Below are 20,353 nucleotides of genomic sequence, written 5' to 3' on the forward strand. Positions count from 1 at the left end.
CAGTGATAGGTAGTAAGAGTCAGCATCTTTTAGTCTTTCATCTTCTACGTTGCATGCACTAAGGCATGTTAAGCGACATCACTAAACTTTTTTAATTCTTTCATGCCCTTTTCTCTCTCCTAAATAATATTTCTTTTAATCTGAAGGGGAAGTGGTCTCTTTCCAGGTATTAGTTTTAAAGCTTCAAAATTACAAGGAACTGTCATTATGATTTCTTCATTGGCTTATTTTGGTGGTTGATTTTTTCCCATCTTAAAAACAAAACTTGCTAGTCTTGTCCTGTTCTCATCACATCAGACAGTTCTTCCCTGAGGGTGCCCGGGTGGTTCAGTCGTTAAGCATCTGCCTTCGACTCAGGTCATGATCCCAAAGTCCTGGGATCAAGCCCCACATCGGGCTCCCTGCTCAGTGGGGAGCCTCCTTCTCCCTCTCCCATCTCCCTTGGCTTCTGTTCCCTCTCTCGCTGTGTCTCTCTCTGTCAAATAAATAAAATCTTTAAAAAATAATAATTCTTCCTAAAACTTGGCTTCTGTCATGTTCAAGACTTACCTTATATTTGTTTATTCATTCTCCAAATACTTATTTAGTGACTGATCTGAGCCAGGCCATGCCTAACTCTAAAGTCCTCCAAGCAGCTATGTATGCTTTTTATAACCTGCCTTCCTCTCACTTATCCAGTCTCTAGTTGTCTTCAGTTGCCATTCTTTGCTTTATACCTCATATTTTGCCATGCTTTTTCTGAAGCACCATCCTTCCCTTCAAATGCCCTTTTAAAAAAAGGGGGGGATTTATTTATTTTAGAGCAAATGAGCATGGTGGGGTGAGGGGCAGTGGGCAAAGGGAGAGGGAGAGAGTGTTAACCAAACTCCACACTGAGCAGGGTACCCAGTGCGGGGCTCCATCTCTTAACCCTGAGATCAGGACCTGAGCCAAAACCAGGAGTCCAACCAAGGCTTAACCAACTGCACCACCCAGGCACCTCTTCAAGTGCTCTTATAAAAAGATTGGATAAGTCATTTATAATGTAGTTAAATTTAACCATTATTTTACCTCTCAAAAGGCTGTTCACATTTTGAATTCTCCTGTAAATGTGAACAAGAAACGACCTTTGAAAGAATTCAGAGCACTGTGTGCATGTGGAGGTATTGGAGAGGCAGCGCGCCCCCTGCTGGTTCCTTTGAAATCACACTAAATAAAGAGTCCTCTGCTTTCCCCTCCGACCTTCATACGGTCTATGCTCCTTCCCATCTCCATAGCTGTGCAGCTGTCCCTCCTCTGCCACTGAACCGCCTATTCCCTCAGTGTTCAGCTCAACCTATCCTACGTCCTTACTAAAGGTTTTTCTGTGTCTTCTATTGTTCATTTCCCTTTTATAACCTTCTCTATTGTATATGGTCACCATCAGTGAAATTGGCTCTTAATTGTCCTTTGTTTCAATTGACTCATTTCTTTTTCCCCATATCTGGTTTAATCTTCAAAAACACTGATCCTGTCATCTTAACTTTCTGTTTAGGTGCTACCTAGCAAAGATACCCAGCTGGCATTGAGTGGTTACCATATAGAAATGAGAATGTGCCTAGGTCCATATATATACATTGTATTTAGCAACATTTTGCAGAATTTATCCTTCAGTGGGTGATGGAAACGTGATATTTAAAGGCATTATTAAAATTCATTGAAATTTTTTAAAAGGGAGGAAAAAATCAGCAATCTTTTTTTTTTTTCTTTAAGTGCTAATATCTGAAGAAAACTTTGATTTTTACTTCTTAACAGGTGGTTTGTTCTGGATGCAGAAACCAGAGATCTAGTTTCTATCCACACAGATGGGAATGAACAGCTCTCTGTGGTGCGCTACTCAGTAGGTAGGCGGATTTACCCCCATCCTGGCACTCACAGCATTTCTCTGTCAGTGCATATTTTCACTTCCACTAAAACTGACTACTTTTTTCTTTACTCTCTAAACTTGTTAACTACTGAATATGTGTCCCCCAACATCAGATTAAATTCTGTTGCGGGAAACTGCAAAAGATCTTCTAAAGTTAAACAACATTCTAAATCATCAAGCAAATTTAGAATGAACTGTTACAACTGCATTTGCAGTTGAAAGCAGAATACAGTCAAATCCCACTTTGGGGGAATTACACATACTTGGGATTTTGAATAGGTATTAGGCTGAATGTTACATCTATTTAGCAATCTTTTTTGTATGTAAGAAGATATAAATTATAGTAATATTCAAAATACACACTATTAGAGGCTGTTCAAGTTCTTTAAAATCTAGTTGTATTACTGGCTACATAGTCATGATTTTGTTACTTAGATAAAATACTCAGCAAACTCATAAGAATTTGATAAATTCATTTAGCCTTGTTTGAATAATTCTTTATACTTTATTCAGAATGTTAATTATGTTTCCATAATATTCCCATTCCCTTTTCCCGTTATTAATATGTTTCCAATCATGTTATTCTTCCATGGAGTTAGTGTGAATGACATTTGCTTATATTTGAAAATATATTCCAGTCCTTAGATCAATGTGGGATTCAAAGGCTCTTTTTGATTGCTTCTAAGTTGTTTAAAAGGAAGCGCAGAATACTGTTCTCCGAGTTAAACATGGAAGGAAGAATATTTGCTCAGGCTATAAGCCTGACAAGTTATCTTAAAGCTTAAAAGGTTTTCTGTTTGGCTTGGCTTTTTTAGTGTTGTCCTAGCAAATTGCTACAAATGTAGCAATTAAAATCCAAAGATCAGTTGCACTTTATTGACCGTCTGTTCTGTGGTAAGAACAATAGAAGAGACCATAAAAGAAGAGAACATAGTCCCTTCCCAAGCTGGAGAGTCATGTGTGCTCAGCTGAAATGAGCAGTTGAACGCTCAGCTCATGAGTGCTATGTACTTAGACCCATAAGAGTTCGTTAACTTCCCTGGAGCCAGTGTGTAACTAACTAGGAGGAGATGACCCCAGAGTCCCCGACCTTTGAGTATCTCCAAGAAATGACTGGACTAGATGGCCATGTTTTTCAAGTGTGCTTAGGGATGGAAGGGTTCATTCATCAAATACCAAATAAGACAAATATCATATGATCTCACTGATAGGAGGAATTTGAGAAACAAGACAGAGGATCATAGGGGAAGGAAGGGAAAAATGAAACAAGACGAAACCAGAGAGGGAGACAAACCATAAGAGACTCTTAATCTCAGGAAACATACTGGAGGGGAGGGGAGTGGGAGGGATAGGGTTGTTGGGTGATGGACACTGGGGAGGATAGGCTATGGTGAGTGCTGTGAATTGTGTAAGACTGATGAATCACAGACCTGTACCCCTGAAATAAATAATACATTATATGTTAAGAAATCTTTAAAAAGTAAGTCGTTTTTGGTTTGCCTCAAAAAAAAAATGCAAAATAACAGTTAAATTGGTGAGATTTAACATTTGTAAAATATCATTCATTTAGTACAGGTCCAATAAAATAGCAGCTCAGTACATTTCTGTAGTTAACATTTTTTCCTGTCTCATTCTAGATGGCACCCTCCTGGCTGTAGGATCTCATGACAACTTTATTTACCTCTATGTAGTCTCAGAAAATGGAAGAAAGTATAGCAGACATGGAAAGTGCACTGTAAGTATTGAAGTAAAATAAATTAAGCTGTAAAATTGTTGGAAAATTTTACTTGTGCTAAGAAGTTAGATTTTTACATCGATATATCCATTGTTTTACTCTCCTTAACTGCTTTAAACTTTAATCTCTTTGAAAACAGATTTACTTTAGCAGCAGAATATTGCAGTTCCCTGTGTGATTTAGAAGTGTTTCTTCTTTTGATGGGAGTTTAGTATCTGTCTGTTTCTGACTAGCTTTAAGGCAGTGTCTTAAATCAAAGCTATTTCCATAGGAAATCCTTAGAATAACACTTTTTGAAAATTGATGTGAGTCAGAAATGAAGGGGTATCTCACTTTTAATCCCAGTGTCCCACATTCCTGTCCACTGCCAACACCCTGCAGTCTCCTGTATCACCTCTTTTACCGCTAAAGTAAAATAATTTATATGGAGGGGCGCCTGGGTGGCTCAGTGGGTTAAGCCGCTGCCTTCAGCTCAGGTCATGATCTCAGGGTCCTGGGATCGAGTCCCGCATCGGGCTCTTTGCTCAGCAGGGAGCCTGCTTCCCTTTCTCTCTCTCTCTGCCTGCCTCTCCATCTACTTGTGATCTCTCTCTGTCAAATAAATAAATAAAAAAAATCTAAAAAAAAATAATAATAATAATTTATATGGAGATCTGTCTGCGTTAAGAGAGTTAACAGAAGCATATTTCCTTGAATTTGTTTGTTTTGTTTTTGTTTTTGTTTCTTCTTGAATTTGTTCTGATTGACGTTGTTATCATTGTAAGGTAAACTTGATTCAGTTCTGCAGACGTACTGAATACACCTTATGGCAAGCATTCTGCTAACTTAAGAAATGTTCTAGACACCAGGAATATATGTAAGATTTATTCCTTGTCCTCAAAAAGTATACATTTGAGGTGAGGGCAGGACAAGAAAGGCAGGCAGTATAGCATAGTGGTTAAGAGCACCGACTTGGGATCAGCTTACCTGGATTTGAATTCTTACTTCACCAATTCCAAGCTAGTATGACTTTGGGAAGTTACTTACAGTTTTTTCATCTATAAAATGAGGATAAGAGCAGTTTCTGCTTCACTGGATTAAAATAAATTAATGCGTATAAAATACTTTGAATAGTGCTTGGCAAATAATAGGTACTCAATATGTGTTAACTATTATTTTTATAAAAAATGAAGTAGCTTGGTGTGTATGTTAGGAAAGGTTTAGAAAATTAGTTGATGAAATAGTGGTTAGTGGTGGCACACATCACAAAATAGTTTTAGGAGGATAAATAAAAGACTTAATTTTTAGAAACATATACATAAGTGAAACCCAGGCCATTTACTATTCAAAGAAGAGACTTGTTTATATACTTCATGCACACACATGTGTACATGCACACACATATTTTGTACCATACGCTAAAACCAGCCTATAAAATGATCTACAGGCAACATCAAAGTTTTAGAATTTATCCAGAATATTTGTTTTGCCTTGATAACAGTTATGAATCATTACCCATTAATTTATTGATTAATAAATGAATCTTTTAATTGATTATCATATTTGTGATACAGAATAGTACAGTAATGCTTCATTGTAACCACATCAGCAAATGAAATGTTCCACTGAAAGAAATTGTCAGGTTACTGTAGTTTACCCTACCGGCACCAAGTTTTTCTTAATTTTTCACTCCAACCTTTTAAAAAAAGTTTGTATCTTAATAAATAAGAGTATATCAATTAAAGTATAATCTTGTAGAATCACAAAATTTCACAGGTAGCTCTGTAGCACACACTTGGCTCAGCTCTTATTTTACTGATGTAGAGACTGATTTTCAGACAAGATAAAGGACTTGTCTTTGGTCACATCTTGATGTGGCAAATCCAGGGCTGACCCTCTTCTTTTAGTAGAGCAGACTTTCCAGTATAATGTTAAGTGCCTCAGATTTTTCTGTGTGTATCTCATTGTCTTGTGCTCTTACGGTACAACTGATCCAGAAAGGAAACAGCAGTGAATGACACTAGATAATGAGAATGACCTTGGAAGTGTTGAGAAATGGCAAGCTTATCAATTGCATGAGACTTGGCCTTCTCCAATTAAGCAGCTTTTATCTTTAAAACATTTGAAAGTACTATTTTGAGATATCCTTAGGAACTGTTAAAGTTGATAGTACTGTTGGAGGCTATAATGAAAGGCTCAGCTACTCTGCTTTTCTAATTATCGAATGTTCTGTGCTCTGCTTCCTGCTGTCACTTCTCCTTGCTGTCTGCTTCCACCAGCTGGTCTTACAGTTTCATGTTAACTGGCTTAATCTCTTGTCTGCTAGGGTATAGGACAGACAGAAGGGAGCTAATGCTGGTTTTGCTGCTTACTAGATGGAGACTTTAGACAAGTTAATTAACTTCTTTGAGTCTTAATTTTATTATCTTAAAATTGGGCATTATAACAGTTCCTACTATATAGGATTGTTGTGAAGACTGGGAACTACTCTCAGAGTTGCAAATACAAATGCTGTTTCTATTTTATTTCTAGTACTAGTACTAGTCAGTATTTAAATAACCACCATAGTTTAGAGAATCTCCCTTTAATAAGTTAACCAAGGAGTTGGAGCCTGTCCCTCTTTGTGACATCATTTTATGTGCAAATGTCAGTTGAGAAGATGACTGGTACCCAAGAAAACTGAACAAGCAAGGCATGCTTGACAAAGTTACTACAGGCCAAGGCCTCACTCACAGTCATAAGCTAAGAAACAAAACAAGATCCATTTTAGAGAAATGGACTCATATCATGCAAGTTCTCCAAAACTGTCTTATAAAATACCAATTTCTAAAAAAGCTAACTGGTAAGGGACTGAACCCTAGTTTCTTCTGGCCAATCAGGTTTTCTCTCTATAAGCAACCCTCAGGAAACCAACTCAGAATGCTAGTTTATTCATTTAAAATAAGGTATGTAAATGCCAAGGGGACAGGACATGCCCATCCTCCAGCCAGTACTTCCCTTCAGGCAAAAATATGCGTGTGAAACCAGAGTATAATCAGGAGGTGGGCAGCCTTGGCACCTACATCCCCAGTAGTCAGTAGCTACCCCTGGAACTGGTCTTCAGGTCCCTCTATCCTAGACATTAGGTGGGTACTGTCCACGTTTGCCTCTGTGACTCCTTGGTGACCACCCACCTGAATGACACTTTTTTGGACAGATTCATACGTGCAGTCAGGTTGTACCCTTGGACTATCCTTGCCGGCCTGGGACCTATGATGACTCTTACTTCTTGGCCTTTTTCTGCTCTTACACTATGTTGATTGTAAAGTTAACTCTCGGAGCTTCCTGGGGGACCTCTACTGCAGTTTCTGTAAACACACAAAATTTGCTCTTCCAGTCATTGAATTTACTTGCTCCTATGTAGCAACCTCAGACACCTCGAGTTTGTTTACTACACATGGTCCCAGGCCTTCTCTTGGAAGAAACCCCAGTGATCTTCCAAGAAGTAATCTACTCCTCATGAACCTGACCTCTCTGGGCAGGCTGAGGGATGGAGAGGGAGAGAGAATGGAGTCATCGCTCTATACTGTTTGTCTGTGGCAGCCTTCCATTTTCTCTTCTGTGACCTGTCTCTGTCCTCTGACTTCCCGGGTTTGCCCCTGGGAGCACTGCTTATGGGCTCCCCCTAGGTGCTCTGCACTCCCTCCAGCACACGCCCCAAGCCGACTCTACCAGATCTATGGCATTTTCTGCCTGGTAATTAGACCATATAATTTAAAATAACCTTTTTTCTTTCTTTTACTTTCCATGAAAACATCCATCTTCTTAGTCTTTAGTACATATTAGAAAAAGTGGTTTGATTAAACTGTAGGATTCAGGGGTTCATAGTTGTATCACACATTGACTGTGTAGCAGTTTGATTTAGTTCTTTTTGAGAGCGTAAGTCTCGGACGAGCTGCAGTCAGTGGGGGCAGGGCCAGAGGGAGAGTGAATCTCAAGCAGACTCCATGCTGAGCATAGAGCCGGGCTTGATCACATGCCTATGAGATCATGAACCGAGCTGAAACCAGGACCTTGACATCTAAGTGACTGAGCCACCCAGGCACCCCTAAGCATTTTGATACTGTAACTGCTTCTATAGAAAAGTTTATTTAAAAAAAAAAAAAAAAAGGCTTTGGGTTCTGGAGCTCTTTTTAACTTGGTCTCCTGCAAAGCCCTAAGGTTGGGAGTGGGGCTAAGCCGGGCTGGTATGGATATGATTTTCTTTGCTTTGCATATTGGGCATTTCTTATAATATTTAATGTGTAAGAAAGATCTTATAGATAGAATTTGAAGACCGCTGGTTGGTTATCTGCAATTCCTTGAGGAATGTGAATTGAGGAGTGTGAAGTTTTACAATCTGTTACTTTCCACACAGGTTTGTGGTTTTTTTGTTGTTTTGTTTTTTGTTTTTTGTTTTTTTACAGAGATCACAAGTAGGCAGAGAGGCAGGCAGAGAGAGAGGAAGGAAAGCAGGCTCCCTGCTGAGCAGAGAGCCCGATGTGGGGCTCAATCCCAGGACCCTGGGATCATGACCTGAGCCGAAGGCAGAGGCTTTAACCCACTGAGCCACCCAGGCGCCCCTCTACACAGTTTCTTTATCTCAGCTGTGTTATTTTGAAATGTACTGAAAAAGTCCTTAGTTACTTGTAAATTCCTTTTCTTAAAATGCTACTCTGAAATTACTTTCTGCTCATCTTCAATGTTAGAGAAATGAGTAAAAGATAAGCATGAATTAAATGCTGTGTTCTCTGACCTGGGCTTAAACTCTGGCTCCACCATTTCTTTATAAAGTTACGAAACCTCTCTCTGCCCCCCTGGACTTGTTTTCTGCTAAGTGGGCGCCCTCATGCAGGCTGCTGGGAGACCCAGAGTTGACCGTGGATACACTGTGCCGAGAATGTTCTCTGCTCAGTGTTGGATGCCAGCAGCAGCAGCAGCCTTGTACTCGGTAACTAGATGAGCCCCGGGCTGTACTTAGGGGTGTTTTTCAGCATTTAATATGAATCTGTGAAAGTTCAAGAAGAGTTTTCTAATTATGGATAATTGTGTATTTTCCTTGAAAGAGTTTAAGTGTTCTGATTAACCTGAAGTTTCTACTCTACTTGCAGTAGGATTAAGATGATTTTATTCTACACCCGATTGCCAACATACTGGCTTTCTGCTTGGCTCAAATTCCTCTATCCCTTTTAACACTGCTGCTCTGAGATGGTAACATAGGAAATGAGGTACATTGAGGTTGCAGCGGCGCACTGTTTCAGAGTCTGTTAGGGCAGGGAAGAAGTGCTGGTAAAAGCAAGTGTCCTTTTTGCCAGGAGTTTGATAATTGAGAATATACATCAAAAAAGAAAACGGTCTAAAGCTGTCTGCTTAGAAATCTCTAGAAACTAATCCATTAAAACTTACAGTATTTCAGTAAGGCATTAGGATTTGTTGTTACTGTAACAGGATATATGCAGTACCGGGTGACTTAGAAAAATGAGGGATGTGTTCTCATTTTAGCAGAAGTCATTAAAGACTCAGAATCTTTCTCTCTTTATATTCTGTCATTCTCTGGTTATCAGATCCTCGTTCCAGGAGGAAAGGATTAGACCGGGGAAAGGTAGTTCTCCTCCTAAGTCCGTTCTCTAAAAGTTTCCCTGGAAGCCCCACTCAGTGGTTTCTGGCACCCTAGCTGCAGAAGGGGTTGGGAAATCAGTGTTTCAGCTCCATCCTTCAGGGAAGGGGGCGGAATGTGGATTGACTAGACAGCTGTTCAGGACACTGAAGAATAGCTTTCCCTGGGGGAACCCGGCCGGCTCAGTTGGAAGAGAATGCAGCTCTTGACCTCGGGTTGTTGAGTTAGAGCTCCACATGGCCTGTAGAGATTACTTAAATTTAAAAAAAAATATATATATATATATATATATATATTTAAAAAAAAAAAAAAAAAAAAAAGCTTTCCCGTGAACCAGCAAAAGAGCATCAGAAAATGATGGGACGGGGGGGCACCTGGATGGCTCAGTTGGATAAGTGGTTAAGTGTCTAAAAGTGTCTGCCTTCTGGCTTGGTTCATGATCTGGGGGTCCTGGGATGAGCCCCAAGTCAGGCTCCCTGCTCACCGGGAAATCTGCTTCTCCCTCTGCCTCTCCCTCCCCCTGCTTCTGCGCATGCTCTCCCTCTCTCTCTCTCTCTCGAATAAATAATTTTTTTAAAAAAGAAATGCGATTGCAAGGGGGAAAATCCCGTTCTCAAAAGCAACAAAAACAAAAAGATGTTTTGAGAATAAATCTAGCAAGTAAAGCACAGGAAACATGGTTGAAAAAAAAAGAACTGAAAAAATAGAGACATAATGTGTTTTTAGGTTAAAAGACTTGATAAAAATATCTGTTCTCTACAAATTCCTCTCTAAATTTGATGCCATCTTACTTAAGTTTTCAGCATTGATAAAGTGTTCTAAAGTTCATCTGAAATTTTCCACATCCCACAAAACTATCACAGTTGGCTAGAAATAGGCAGATAGACTAATTGAACAGAAAAGAGAGTCCAGAAACAGATGTCTGTTTATATGGAAATCTAGATAACAAAAGAGGTATTTCAAATCCGTAGAGTACGAAATGGACTGTTCTCTACCTGCATTTTCCAGCATCGCAGCTACTAACCAGAACTTTCTGTTCATGAAACTGAGTACAATCCAGTTCCATTTCAAGTACCCAGAAGCCACAGGTGGCTAGTTGCTGCTGTACCGGACTGTGCACATACACAACACTTGAATTACTACAGAAAGTTCTACTGGACAGCACTGCTCTAGATGGGGGGGAGGAGTCACCTGAATACCTCCTTAGGGAAAAGGCTAGATCCCTAACTCTAGGCCTTGCTACTTTTTAAAAAACTCTTCATGTAATTTTAATATATAACCAGTGTTGCAACTCACTGATTTAGATGATCCTCTTGGTGACAAAGATTTAGCTACAATATTTCTCTTTTTTTTTCAGAGTATTATTTTTGGGCTTCATCTATTACTATGATTACTTAATAATAGTAATGAAAGTGCCAGCTTAGAGTACTTTACTGTTTCTTTACAAGGAAGTATACTAGATTTTGCTCCCAACTGTGTCTCGTGCCCTTGGGGTGGAATGTGAGGCTACTTTCCCTCACGCAGTGCACGTACCTTCCGTGGCCTGTGAGTTGGGCAGGGCAAGGACTCTCCAGGGTGCTGTCTGGGAAGGTAACATTATAGACTCCAGTTACATTTAATCTTTTCTTTGCTTATATATTGGAATCCGTACCAGGGAAAAAGTACTCAGTTCGTTTTTCCAGTATAAATTGGTAACTTCCCCAAAGTCTTTTCTGTATTGGGTACTTTTTCTACTCAGCCCCCCCCCTTTTTTTAAAGATTTATTTATTTGTTTGACAGAGAGAAATCACAAGTAGGCAGAGAGGAGGAAGTATTTTCTGTATTGGGTAGGCAGGAGGGAGGAAGCAAGTTCCCGGCTAAGCAGAGAGCCCGATGCGGGGCTCGATCCCAGGACCCTGAGATCATGACCTGAGCCGAAGGCAGAGGCTTTCACCCACTGAGCCACCCAGGAGCCCCTCAGAGGCCCTTTTTGAGAATACTTTATACTCATTTACCTTCTAAATATGTGCTGTGTCCAATACAGATGGAACTACATGAATATTATGTATACAGTGCTTCTGATGCACCTCTAAATAATGTTATTAAAACCTTTTCACAGAGTCCCAGATGATATTTTTAAATATTTCTACATTAGTGTGAATGCTTCTTGGAGAACGGCACTTTGCTTAGTTAATCTGTTAATATCCTTTGTGCATGTAGCTAGCAGTTTTCTTATCTGAGAGGCATGGCTTCTACTGCCAGAACAAGGCAACATGCGTACCATGAAAAGGATTTGTGTGAACCTTATCCTCCTGCCAGATTCAGAAAATATCCAGTAACCATATGTGTCCTTCTGGCTTTGAAACTTGATTTCTTGTGAAATTGGTAGGTCTCCATTTTGCTTAGCAAGTGATTCCCAACTTTTTTTTCCAGTATACCTCCTAAACTCGGGATTTCAGGCACTTCACAGTTCTCAAATTCACAGCATTTAAATGTATTTAAATGTATAAATATATGTGTCATATAGCACTGTGAGGGAGATCATAGCTCCAGAGAGGTGTCATTAGACTTCAGAAGGATAATGGAGTAATTAGAAGACTATGTGAATTGGGGCACCTGGGTGGCTCCTTGCGTTAAAGCCTCTGCCTTCGGCTCAGGTCATGATCCCAGGGTCCTGGGATTGAGCCCTGCATCAGGCTTTCTGCTCGGCGGAGAGCCTGCTTCCACCTCTCTCTATGCCTGTCACTCTGCCTACTTGTGATCTCTGTCAAATAAATAAAATCTTTAAAAAAAAAAGTTAAAAAAGAATACTATGTGAATCATTAGAAACTGCATCTAATGTACTTTTGAGTTTTTTAAAAAAATACGTGCAGAAAGCTGTAATTCAAAAAGTACAATAGAAAGTAAATATGCTTTACCACAGACTATAGGAAATAAAAGTGCTTTTGAGTCTCATTGTGCCACCATTAAGACTTGTGATTTATCTTAGAAATCCTCAAATGCTTACATAGAAAGGCAACAAAATACAGCATTTAATAGGTTTTTTGTCTTAATTCCCACAGTGTTAGTAAAAACTAGACCAGAAAAAGGTCATGTCTCCTGTTTAAGGAATGTTTTAATGAGTCAGATGGTCATATTGGATCCAGCTGTTCTGAAGGAGTACAAATACTCTTTGGAGATAAGAGTTTTTCTAGGAGACCTCCCCATGCCCATGTATCTGTGCCGCATTCCCCAGCTCTGGGGCTGTACTGTGGGTGCTAAGCAGCAGCCCAGGAAAAATGTACTCTCTGTGACCAACCTGGAACCCTTACTTTGTTCTTGAAAACTAAGCCCTTCTAAAGGGGACACCAGTGACTTAAAAAAAAGGCCGAACAGTAGGTGATCTGTGAAGTGTCCTTTAAGGCACAAACCTGTGAGACTCCTCTTGGAAGTCTGACACAGGTAGTAGGTGCTCGTTGCTGCTGTCTGGGTGGAAAGGCCAGCAAGATACTCCCAAGTTCCAGGTGCTCAGTGTGTCCCACTGTAGTGAGATCCCTTTTTCGTTCCAAAGTTGTTTTGTTTTTGTTAAGATTTCATTTATTTTAGAGAGAGAACGCCAGAGCAAGGGGAGGAACAGAGGGAGAGGGACAAGCAGACGCCACACTGAGCACAGAGCCCGACGCAGGGCTTGATCCCATGACTCTGACATTGTGACGTGAGCAAAATCAAGAGTCGGATGCTCCACCGGCTGAGCCACCTTTCACCCCTATTCTGGAGTTCTCCTAGAACTCTTCGTGTATCACTCGGTATCTTTGCATACCTGCACCTTCAGTTCCCAGCAAGATAGGGTGAAAAAGAACTAGAGACCTTCTGTGAGCTCAAGTCAGTTCTAGACACTGTGATACCCCTCTGTACACATTAGGAATTCCAGATGAATGGCTTCTCAGAAAACCTGTTGGCTACTAAACTCTTGATTGTTCAGAACGCTAAATGCTTTCTAATAGTTGATCTTTTATTCCCTAGGGACATTCCAGCTATATCACACACCTTGACTGGTCCCCAGACAACAAGTATATAATGTCCAACTCAGGAGACTATGAGATACTGTACTGTAAGTACAAATGATTACATCCAGCTGAGACAGGTCTGTCCAGGGCACAAATGATCCGGCTGTGCAGAGTGTGAACTGTGCAGAGAATGCGTGCTGGCTCTCTGACTTGACAGTATGTTACTCTGAGCTAAAGAGTGAAAATCTCAAATGTAGTTCACTTCTCCAAGAAAGTAACGAATTAATTTACATATGTAGACATGTAGTCCTAAGAAATTACTCAGGGAGATGGCTGCTCTAACCCACTGAGCCACCCAGGTGCCCCGAGATTGCTGCTCTAATACGGCTTTGTATTTAACTTTTCCTGGAGAGAGGAAAGAGTATAATACATGGGCACTTATGCTTTTTAAAGAAAGAACAATTTCAGTGGGGAACAATTTTATAATTTTATAAACCCTGTTAAAGGGAACACTTTATTTTTCCTTTTTAAATGTATCTTAATGTTTTTCAGTGTATGGATTTCAGTGTATGGATTACAAATAAACATAGCTAGTTTGAATCAAGATAAATTTTCAAATACATTTATACAGGTACTATGACTATATTTCCTGTTTCTCAATTTAAAGGGGACATTACACATGGCTGCAAACTAATCAGGAATCGATCAGATTGTAAGGACACTGATTGGACAACCTATACCTGCGTACTAGGCTTTCAAGTCTTTGGTAAGAACATGACACCTGATGGGAAAAGATGGTTTGTGGGTGTTCTTGTACATAGTAATTACTTGCTTAAATTTCTAAATAAAAAAGAGTCTGTTATGTGTTCTTCAGCATTATCGCTATTAATGTCAGATTAGAGAAATCGAGTGTACTAGGATCAAACCAATATGAAGTTCTCTGCAAAATCCAGCAGACTTTTGGTCCTTAATACAAAAGACACTTGAAAGAAGTATACATAGGGGCGCCTGGGTGGCTCAGTGGGTTAAGCCGCTGCCTTCAGCTCAGGTCATGATCTCAGAGTCCTGGGATCGAGCCCTGCATCGGCTCTCTGCTCAGCAGGGAGCCTGCTTCTTCCTCTCTCTCTGCCTGCTTGTGATCTCTCTGTCAAATAAAAAAAAAAAAATCTTTAAAAAAAAAATTAAAAAAAAAAAAGAAGTATACATAATAGCACAGATTGCCTTCCCATTTTTTTTCCTCCACGTGAAAACTGAAGTATTTTAATTTGTAAAAGCATTTTTAAAATAGCTTAATTGAGCATAACACTTAATTTCACCTTCTTAAAGAGAACAGTACAGTGGTTTTAGAACTGTAGTGTGGCCATCATCACTGTCTAATTTGAGAACATTTTCATCACCCCAGTAAGAAACCTTCTAACCATAAGCAGTCACTTCCTACTCCTCCCCACCCCTGTATCCACAAGCCACTAATCTACTTTCTTTCTCTAATAACTTGCTTATTCTGGACTTTCATGTAGAATGTTTTCAAGACCCATCCACACTGTAGCATGTGTCAGCACTTTCTTTTATGGCTGAGTGAGAGCCCTTGTACGCATCTTGTATGCACACCCCACATTTTGTTTACCCGCCGTCAGGTGACGAGACACTTGGGTTGTTTCTGCTTTTCAGCTAATACAAATAATGCTGCTTTGAACAAGCATGTTCAAGGTTTTCTATAGACATATTTTCATTTCCCTTGAAATGTACCTAAGAGTGGAATTCCAGAGTCCAGTGGTAACCTTGTGTTTAACCTTTTGAAGAACTACCGGACCGTTTGCCAAAGTGGCTGCTCTATTCACATTCCCGCTAGCGTGACTTCCCAGGGTTCCGCCCCCACGTCCTTGTCAGCAGCTCTTACTCTCTTGCATGTGCATGTCCGGGTGTCCCAGCACCATTTGTCGGAATGTAAAGGCATTTTTCGGAGACATTATTTAAAGATAAAATTTGGAAATCATTCCTAATCTCATGTTTTAGATATTTCTCAAAATCTTTTCCTGTGACCATTTTCTAAGCCCTTCCCGATCTGGGGGTTCCCTTCTGAAGAAGTTACAAGACAAATGGAAAAGTTAAGATAATAAAGCCTCGTCTGCAAAGTACAAAAAAGAGATGTTCTACTTAGTAGTTAGAATACTGGATACGAGGGGGACGTCAATACCTAAAGCAATGTTCAGAATATTAATACTTTTCTCTTTAACAACATCTCTGCCTTCTGACAGTTGTGCTCTCTCTTCCAGCTTGATCATAGATCAGAACAGTTCTTTTTGCTGTGTACATGAGAAATATAATCCATTATAAGTCCCTGTGCTAAATGCAACTGCTGTAGAGACGGAGGAGAGTACTGGGCTGACAAGAAATTAAAAACTAACTCTAACTCATCCATATACAATTTCCTTATTCTGGGTGAAGCAGAAACAGTAGCTAATATTTATTTAAGAGATGTCAGTTAAGAAGTGTTTCCATGTGTTTTAGCGAATTTACCAAAAACTTACTTGTTCTCTGGAATAGCACGGAACAACAGGAGGCCAGCATCTCAGCCCTTCTGGATTCCATAATTTCCATCTAGTCTTTTTTGTTGTTGTTGTTAGTTGTTTATTTATCAAGACAAACTATTTCATAACCCAATATTCGTGCTTCATAGTTCAGGAACACAGGTCAGTGACAAACTTCAATTGAACTCAACCCAAAGAAATTCTTTACATTCCAAAATCACTTTGCACTCTGAAAGATACCAGCCGTCCTCATCTCCTCAAAATCTTTCATGGAATCGTAATTTCTGTAGAAATCTGCATATGCCTTCTTTCTTGGTTCGGCCACAGCAAACTTATAGAAAGCTGCAACCCCCAGGGATACGACGAAGGCTCCAAGAACATGAAATCGCAGACGCTTGGCCAGAAGGCCTCGCATCTGAGGTTTCATCAAAGCCCTGGAAGTCATGGTAGTTACTCTCCTCTACACCAACCTCAACCTAACGTCCTTCCTAACTGATAATGAAGTGGACGGCGTTCCAGCCATGCGCAGGCCTCCATCTAGTCTTAATCGTGTTTTGTGCTAATTATGTTGAATGTGATTACCAGTGCCTCATGATTCAGAATTATTAAATTTGTTATGTCTCTGGATATAAATAATAGTTGCGTGAAAATTCTGTGGGATAGCATGGTAGACTAGTGGGTGGCCTATGCATTTCCATTAAGATAAAGAATTTTGGAGGTTTTCTTTGAAGTGCCTGCCTGCAGAGAACAGCAAAGAAAGTGTACATTTCACACGGCTTCCGCAGAGTCCGCTGGGAAGAACTAGAGCTGTACCTTTGTGTTCCTGCACTTTGCTGTACGAGTAAACAGAATTTCCCCTCCGACTAGAAACTTTAAAAAGGAAGAGCTTATTTGCGGAGGGGAGTTAAGCTAAAACTATTCGTTAGCACCACCTGCTGGTTACTAGTGAGTATTTCTTTCTGTGTCTTTAAATTTTCCATCTTGAGGCTGTTTTCATTGAATTTTATTAGATTTTAAGGTAAAACTTCATCCTTTGACGCATTGAACCACTAAGAAATTTGTAAGGGAAATGTTAGCAGCTAAGTTTAAGATTCTAAAATTAAATAAACCCACGTGGCATCGCAGTTATATTTTAGACTCATTTTTCCACACCCCTGTGTTTCCGTATCAAAGGTGTCTGGCCAGAAGGATCCGATGGGACCGATATCAATGCACTGGTGCGATCCCACAACAGGAAGGTGATCGCTGTTGCTGATGACTTCTGCAAAGTTCATCTGTTTCAGTATCCCTGCTCCAAAGCAAAGGTAAAATCAATTTATTAAAAACAAGTGTTGGGACGCCTGGGTGGCTCAGTTGGTTGAGCAGCTGCCTTCGGCTCAGGTCATGATCCCAGCATCCTGGGATCGAGTCCCGCATCGGGCTCCTTGCTCGTCAGGGAGCCTGCTTCTCCCTCTGCCTCTGCCTGCCATTCTGTCTGCCTGTGCTCGCTCTCTCTCCCTCTCTCTCTCTGACAAATAAATAAAATCTTTTAAAAAAAAAAACAAAAAAAAAAAACAAGTGTTGTAGGGCCTTTTGTTTGGGGATATTTTTGTGTTGCTGGTGAGAAGAGATGCGCAGTTACTCCTCACTGTGATGCTGAGGGGCCCGGGGCGGGGGTTAGTGTCCAGGCCGGCGCTGCTCGTTTACTCCTTCACCATTACAGTCCAGAAGACTGTTAGAGAAGACAGCAGAGGTTTTATTATTTTTAGTTTATCATTAATTTTTTAGTAGATATTTAAATGTCTCCTAAACCTACTAAAATATTTTGTTACACATACAATCAACATTATAAAGCTCCTGGAGCCATTTCCTAAATCACCTTCCATCCTCCCACCTAGTAAATTCTCCCCTACCCGTCTCAGCAGAACGTAGTTAACCTGACAGACTATTTATTACGTTATTTTTGGAAATAATATGGTCTGACTGTATGGATGTATGTATGTTACTCTGTTTCTCCCATAGAAATGAGTATTAAAAGCAAATGACTGTTAGCTCCATTCCTCAGACATGCTGACTCTGGCTGTGATCTGAATTACCTCCCTTACCTGGTGGCTTCCATTGCTGTAAAAAGGCATGTAAAGAATGAGTTTAATTTTCCTGTCTGTTTCTTCCAGGCTCCCAGTCACAAGTACAGTGCCCACAGCAGCCATGTCACCAATGTCAGTTTTACTCATAATGACAGTCATCTGATTTCAACTGGTGGAAAAGACATGAGCATCATTCAGTGGAAACTTGTGGAAAAGTTATCTTTGCCTCAAAATGAGATTGTAGCCGATGGTACTCTAACCAAAGCCCCCATCCCTTCCATTGAAAGTGTCCCACAGTCTGATACTCCCACACCACCTCCTTCCCAGCCCTTAAATGAGACAGCTGAAGAAGAAAGTAGAATAAGCAATTCTCCCACACTTCTGGAGAACAGCCTGGAACAGACTATGGCGCCCAGTGAGGACCACGTCGAGGAGCAGAGTGAAGGGGGCAGTGACGACCTCGGTGAGCCTATGTATGAGGAGCCGTCCCCGGAGAGCAGCAAGGAGCAGAGTGAGGCCACTCTTCCCGAGCACCAGCAAGACCCCTCAGCCCTGTCTTAACCGCAGGGCTTCAGTGTGACTCTCTCTGCTCCTTCAGCTGCATGTGATCTTGTGACAGTTCAGGTAACAGGCCGGGAGTGAGGGACATCACTCTCGCAGCTCTGCATTTCCACGCGTTCTGTTTTCAGTAGACTTACCTGCAGTCTCTGAAGAGCCACCAGCCGGCCCAGTGAAGGTTGGCTTTGGTGTGTGTTGAGAATTAACCAAACTTAACAGCAGGAAAGACTGAAACATTGTCTCAGAAATTACCCCCCTACGTAAGTGGCATGATGTAAATACTGGAAACTGACAGCAGTTGTATGGATTTAAAATAAACCCCTTGTTATCTGAACAAGTTTTCTTCAGGAACAACCAGAGGCATCACAAACACTGTTACTCATCTGCTGGCTCAGACTGTGCTACTTTGTTTTTCCCCGGATGCAGAAAAATCTGAAGACAAAAAAATGCTCTCTTACTGAGAGATCCTCCCACCCCAAATGTCTAGTGGAAATTTTTTATTAAAAACTTCAGTATTGCCCCGTGTAGTGGGGTTGCCTTGAGTCCCAGCGCCATTTCCTTACACGAGCACTAGCTGTCCAGATGCGCTTGCCTCATCTGCCGTCTGGTGCTGCCCTTTTCTAAGTCGTCGCGAGGAACAGTCCCTTCATTTCTTGTGTGCAAATCTTCTCTTAGAACGAAGAAAGCAGTGGTTTGTTAAAGAGCTTTTAATGTATATTAAACCATTAATACTCAGAAATAATGGATTCCTCCAAGGATTCCTTTACTGGCCAAAACATTTTTCAATGTTTGGCATTCAAGTGAATGGAAGAAGAAAAACCGCATGCCTATAAAACTCAACTGCAGGAATTACTTGGCTAATTTTAGCTTAGCCTTCCTCATAATTTGTTCCTTTGATAAGAGGAGAAATATAAATACAGTAAGTTTGAATTGGTGCTTGAAATTCATCAGTTTAGTTGTAGTTTTTATACAGATTATATTGAGGGGGTAAGACTGAAAATTACAAATTCTTTTTTATGGAAGTATGAATAACAGTCACAGTAATTTTTTATAAATTGCATACTTAACAGACTTTCTATATATGGTAATTTTTCTCTGGTAGAGTTGCTGTAAGCCTTGCAGTTCTGATGTGGCTGTCCTCTGCTATTTTGGGCAATGCATGTCTTATGCATTGGATAGTTTTGTTTCTTGTCAAAAGACTGTTTTTTCTTAAGTACATGTTTTCTACTATAATTACCGACAAATATGCATTTCCTATATATTTGTTTATACATTGATTATAAAAAAACCTTGGATTTATTTTTTAACTTGCTGAATTTTTGTTGTTGTTGTTAGATCATGTTTAGAAACTTTGAATGAGTTCAGAAGTCTTAAGTATAAGTATGCAAGTGTTTACGTGATTGTGCCATTCCAAAGTGCATCAGAACTGTCATTCCCTTCTAGTACCTTCTCAGGAGTAATACAAATCAGGTATCTCATCATCATTTGGTAATTAATATACAAACTCCAGTGAACTCCCAAGGACACTCACATTTATATTCACATGCTGTATGTAAGGGTGCGGGTATGTGTGAAGGGGTGAGTGTAGACACTCTGTGTGTATCTATATAGGAAGATATACGCCACATTGAAAATACTCAGTGTATATCTCTATGTGTATAGGTATATGTCCATGTATATCTCTTTGTTTACAGTTTTTCCAAAAAAAAAAAAAAAAAAACCTCAAAGTAGTTCTCTTCAGAAGGAGAGAGATAGATTCCAAGCAGTCCATCTTTTTTCAGTATGTTCTATACATAATTTTCAGAGAGCATCAATAATATCAGGCCAGCACGTGTTACTCCCTGCGAGAAGAATACTGAGAAGAACAAGTAGTCCTAGAAGAAAAAGCATTTCTTTAAGCACCTGGGCGATACAGCTCTCCGTGACCAGCAGGGAGTTTATTGAGGGACACCAGTCACCTCTGGGGTTGCTGTGTACAATGAGATTTACACTCGTGATACTC

The 20,353-nt window shown here is 40.2% G+C and overlaps 1 protein-coding gene and 1 long non-coding RNA gene across 7 annotated transcripts in view; both read left to right on the plus strand.

Moving 5' to 3' along the window:
- Positions 1-20,051, plus strand: part of EML4 (EMAP like 4) — a 156,162-nt gene extending 136,111 nt beyond the window's left edge. For all 6 annotated transcript variants that reach the window (XM_047744155.1, XM_047744154.1, XM_047744156.1 and 3 more), the window contains 6 exons: positions 1,774-1,862; positions 3,523-3,620; positions 13,216-13,303; positions 13,867-13,965; positions 16,901-17,031; positions 17,881-20,051. In XM_047744155.1, the coding sequence (XP_047600111.1) occupies positions 1,774-1,862; positions 3,523-3,620; positions 13,216-13,303; positions 13,867-13,965; positions 16,901-17,031; positions 17,881-18,354 (979 nt within the window). In that variant the 3' untranslated portion in view covers positions 18,355-20,051. The remainder of the gene's footprint in view (positions 1-1,773; positions 1,863-3,522; positions 3,621-13,215; positions 13,304-13,866; positions 13,966-16,900; positions 17,032-17,880) is intronic.
- On the plus strand, positions 4,264-9,090 carry LOC125108396 (uncharacterized). The gene is made up of 2 exons (XR_007129892.1): positions 4,264-7,995; positions 8,211-9,090. It is a non-coding gene; the product is annotated as an uncharacterized LOC125108396 (long non-coding RNA).
- Positions 20,052-20,353: the final 302 nt, after the last annotated feature.

Source organism: Lutra lutra, chromosome 9 (genome assembly GCF_902655055.1).
Source record: "Lutra lutra chromosome 9, mLutLut1.2, whole genome shotgun sequence".
NCBI lineage: Eukaryota > Metazoa > Chordata > Mammalia > Carnivora > Mustelidae > Lutra > Lutra lutra.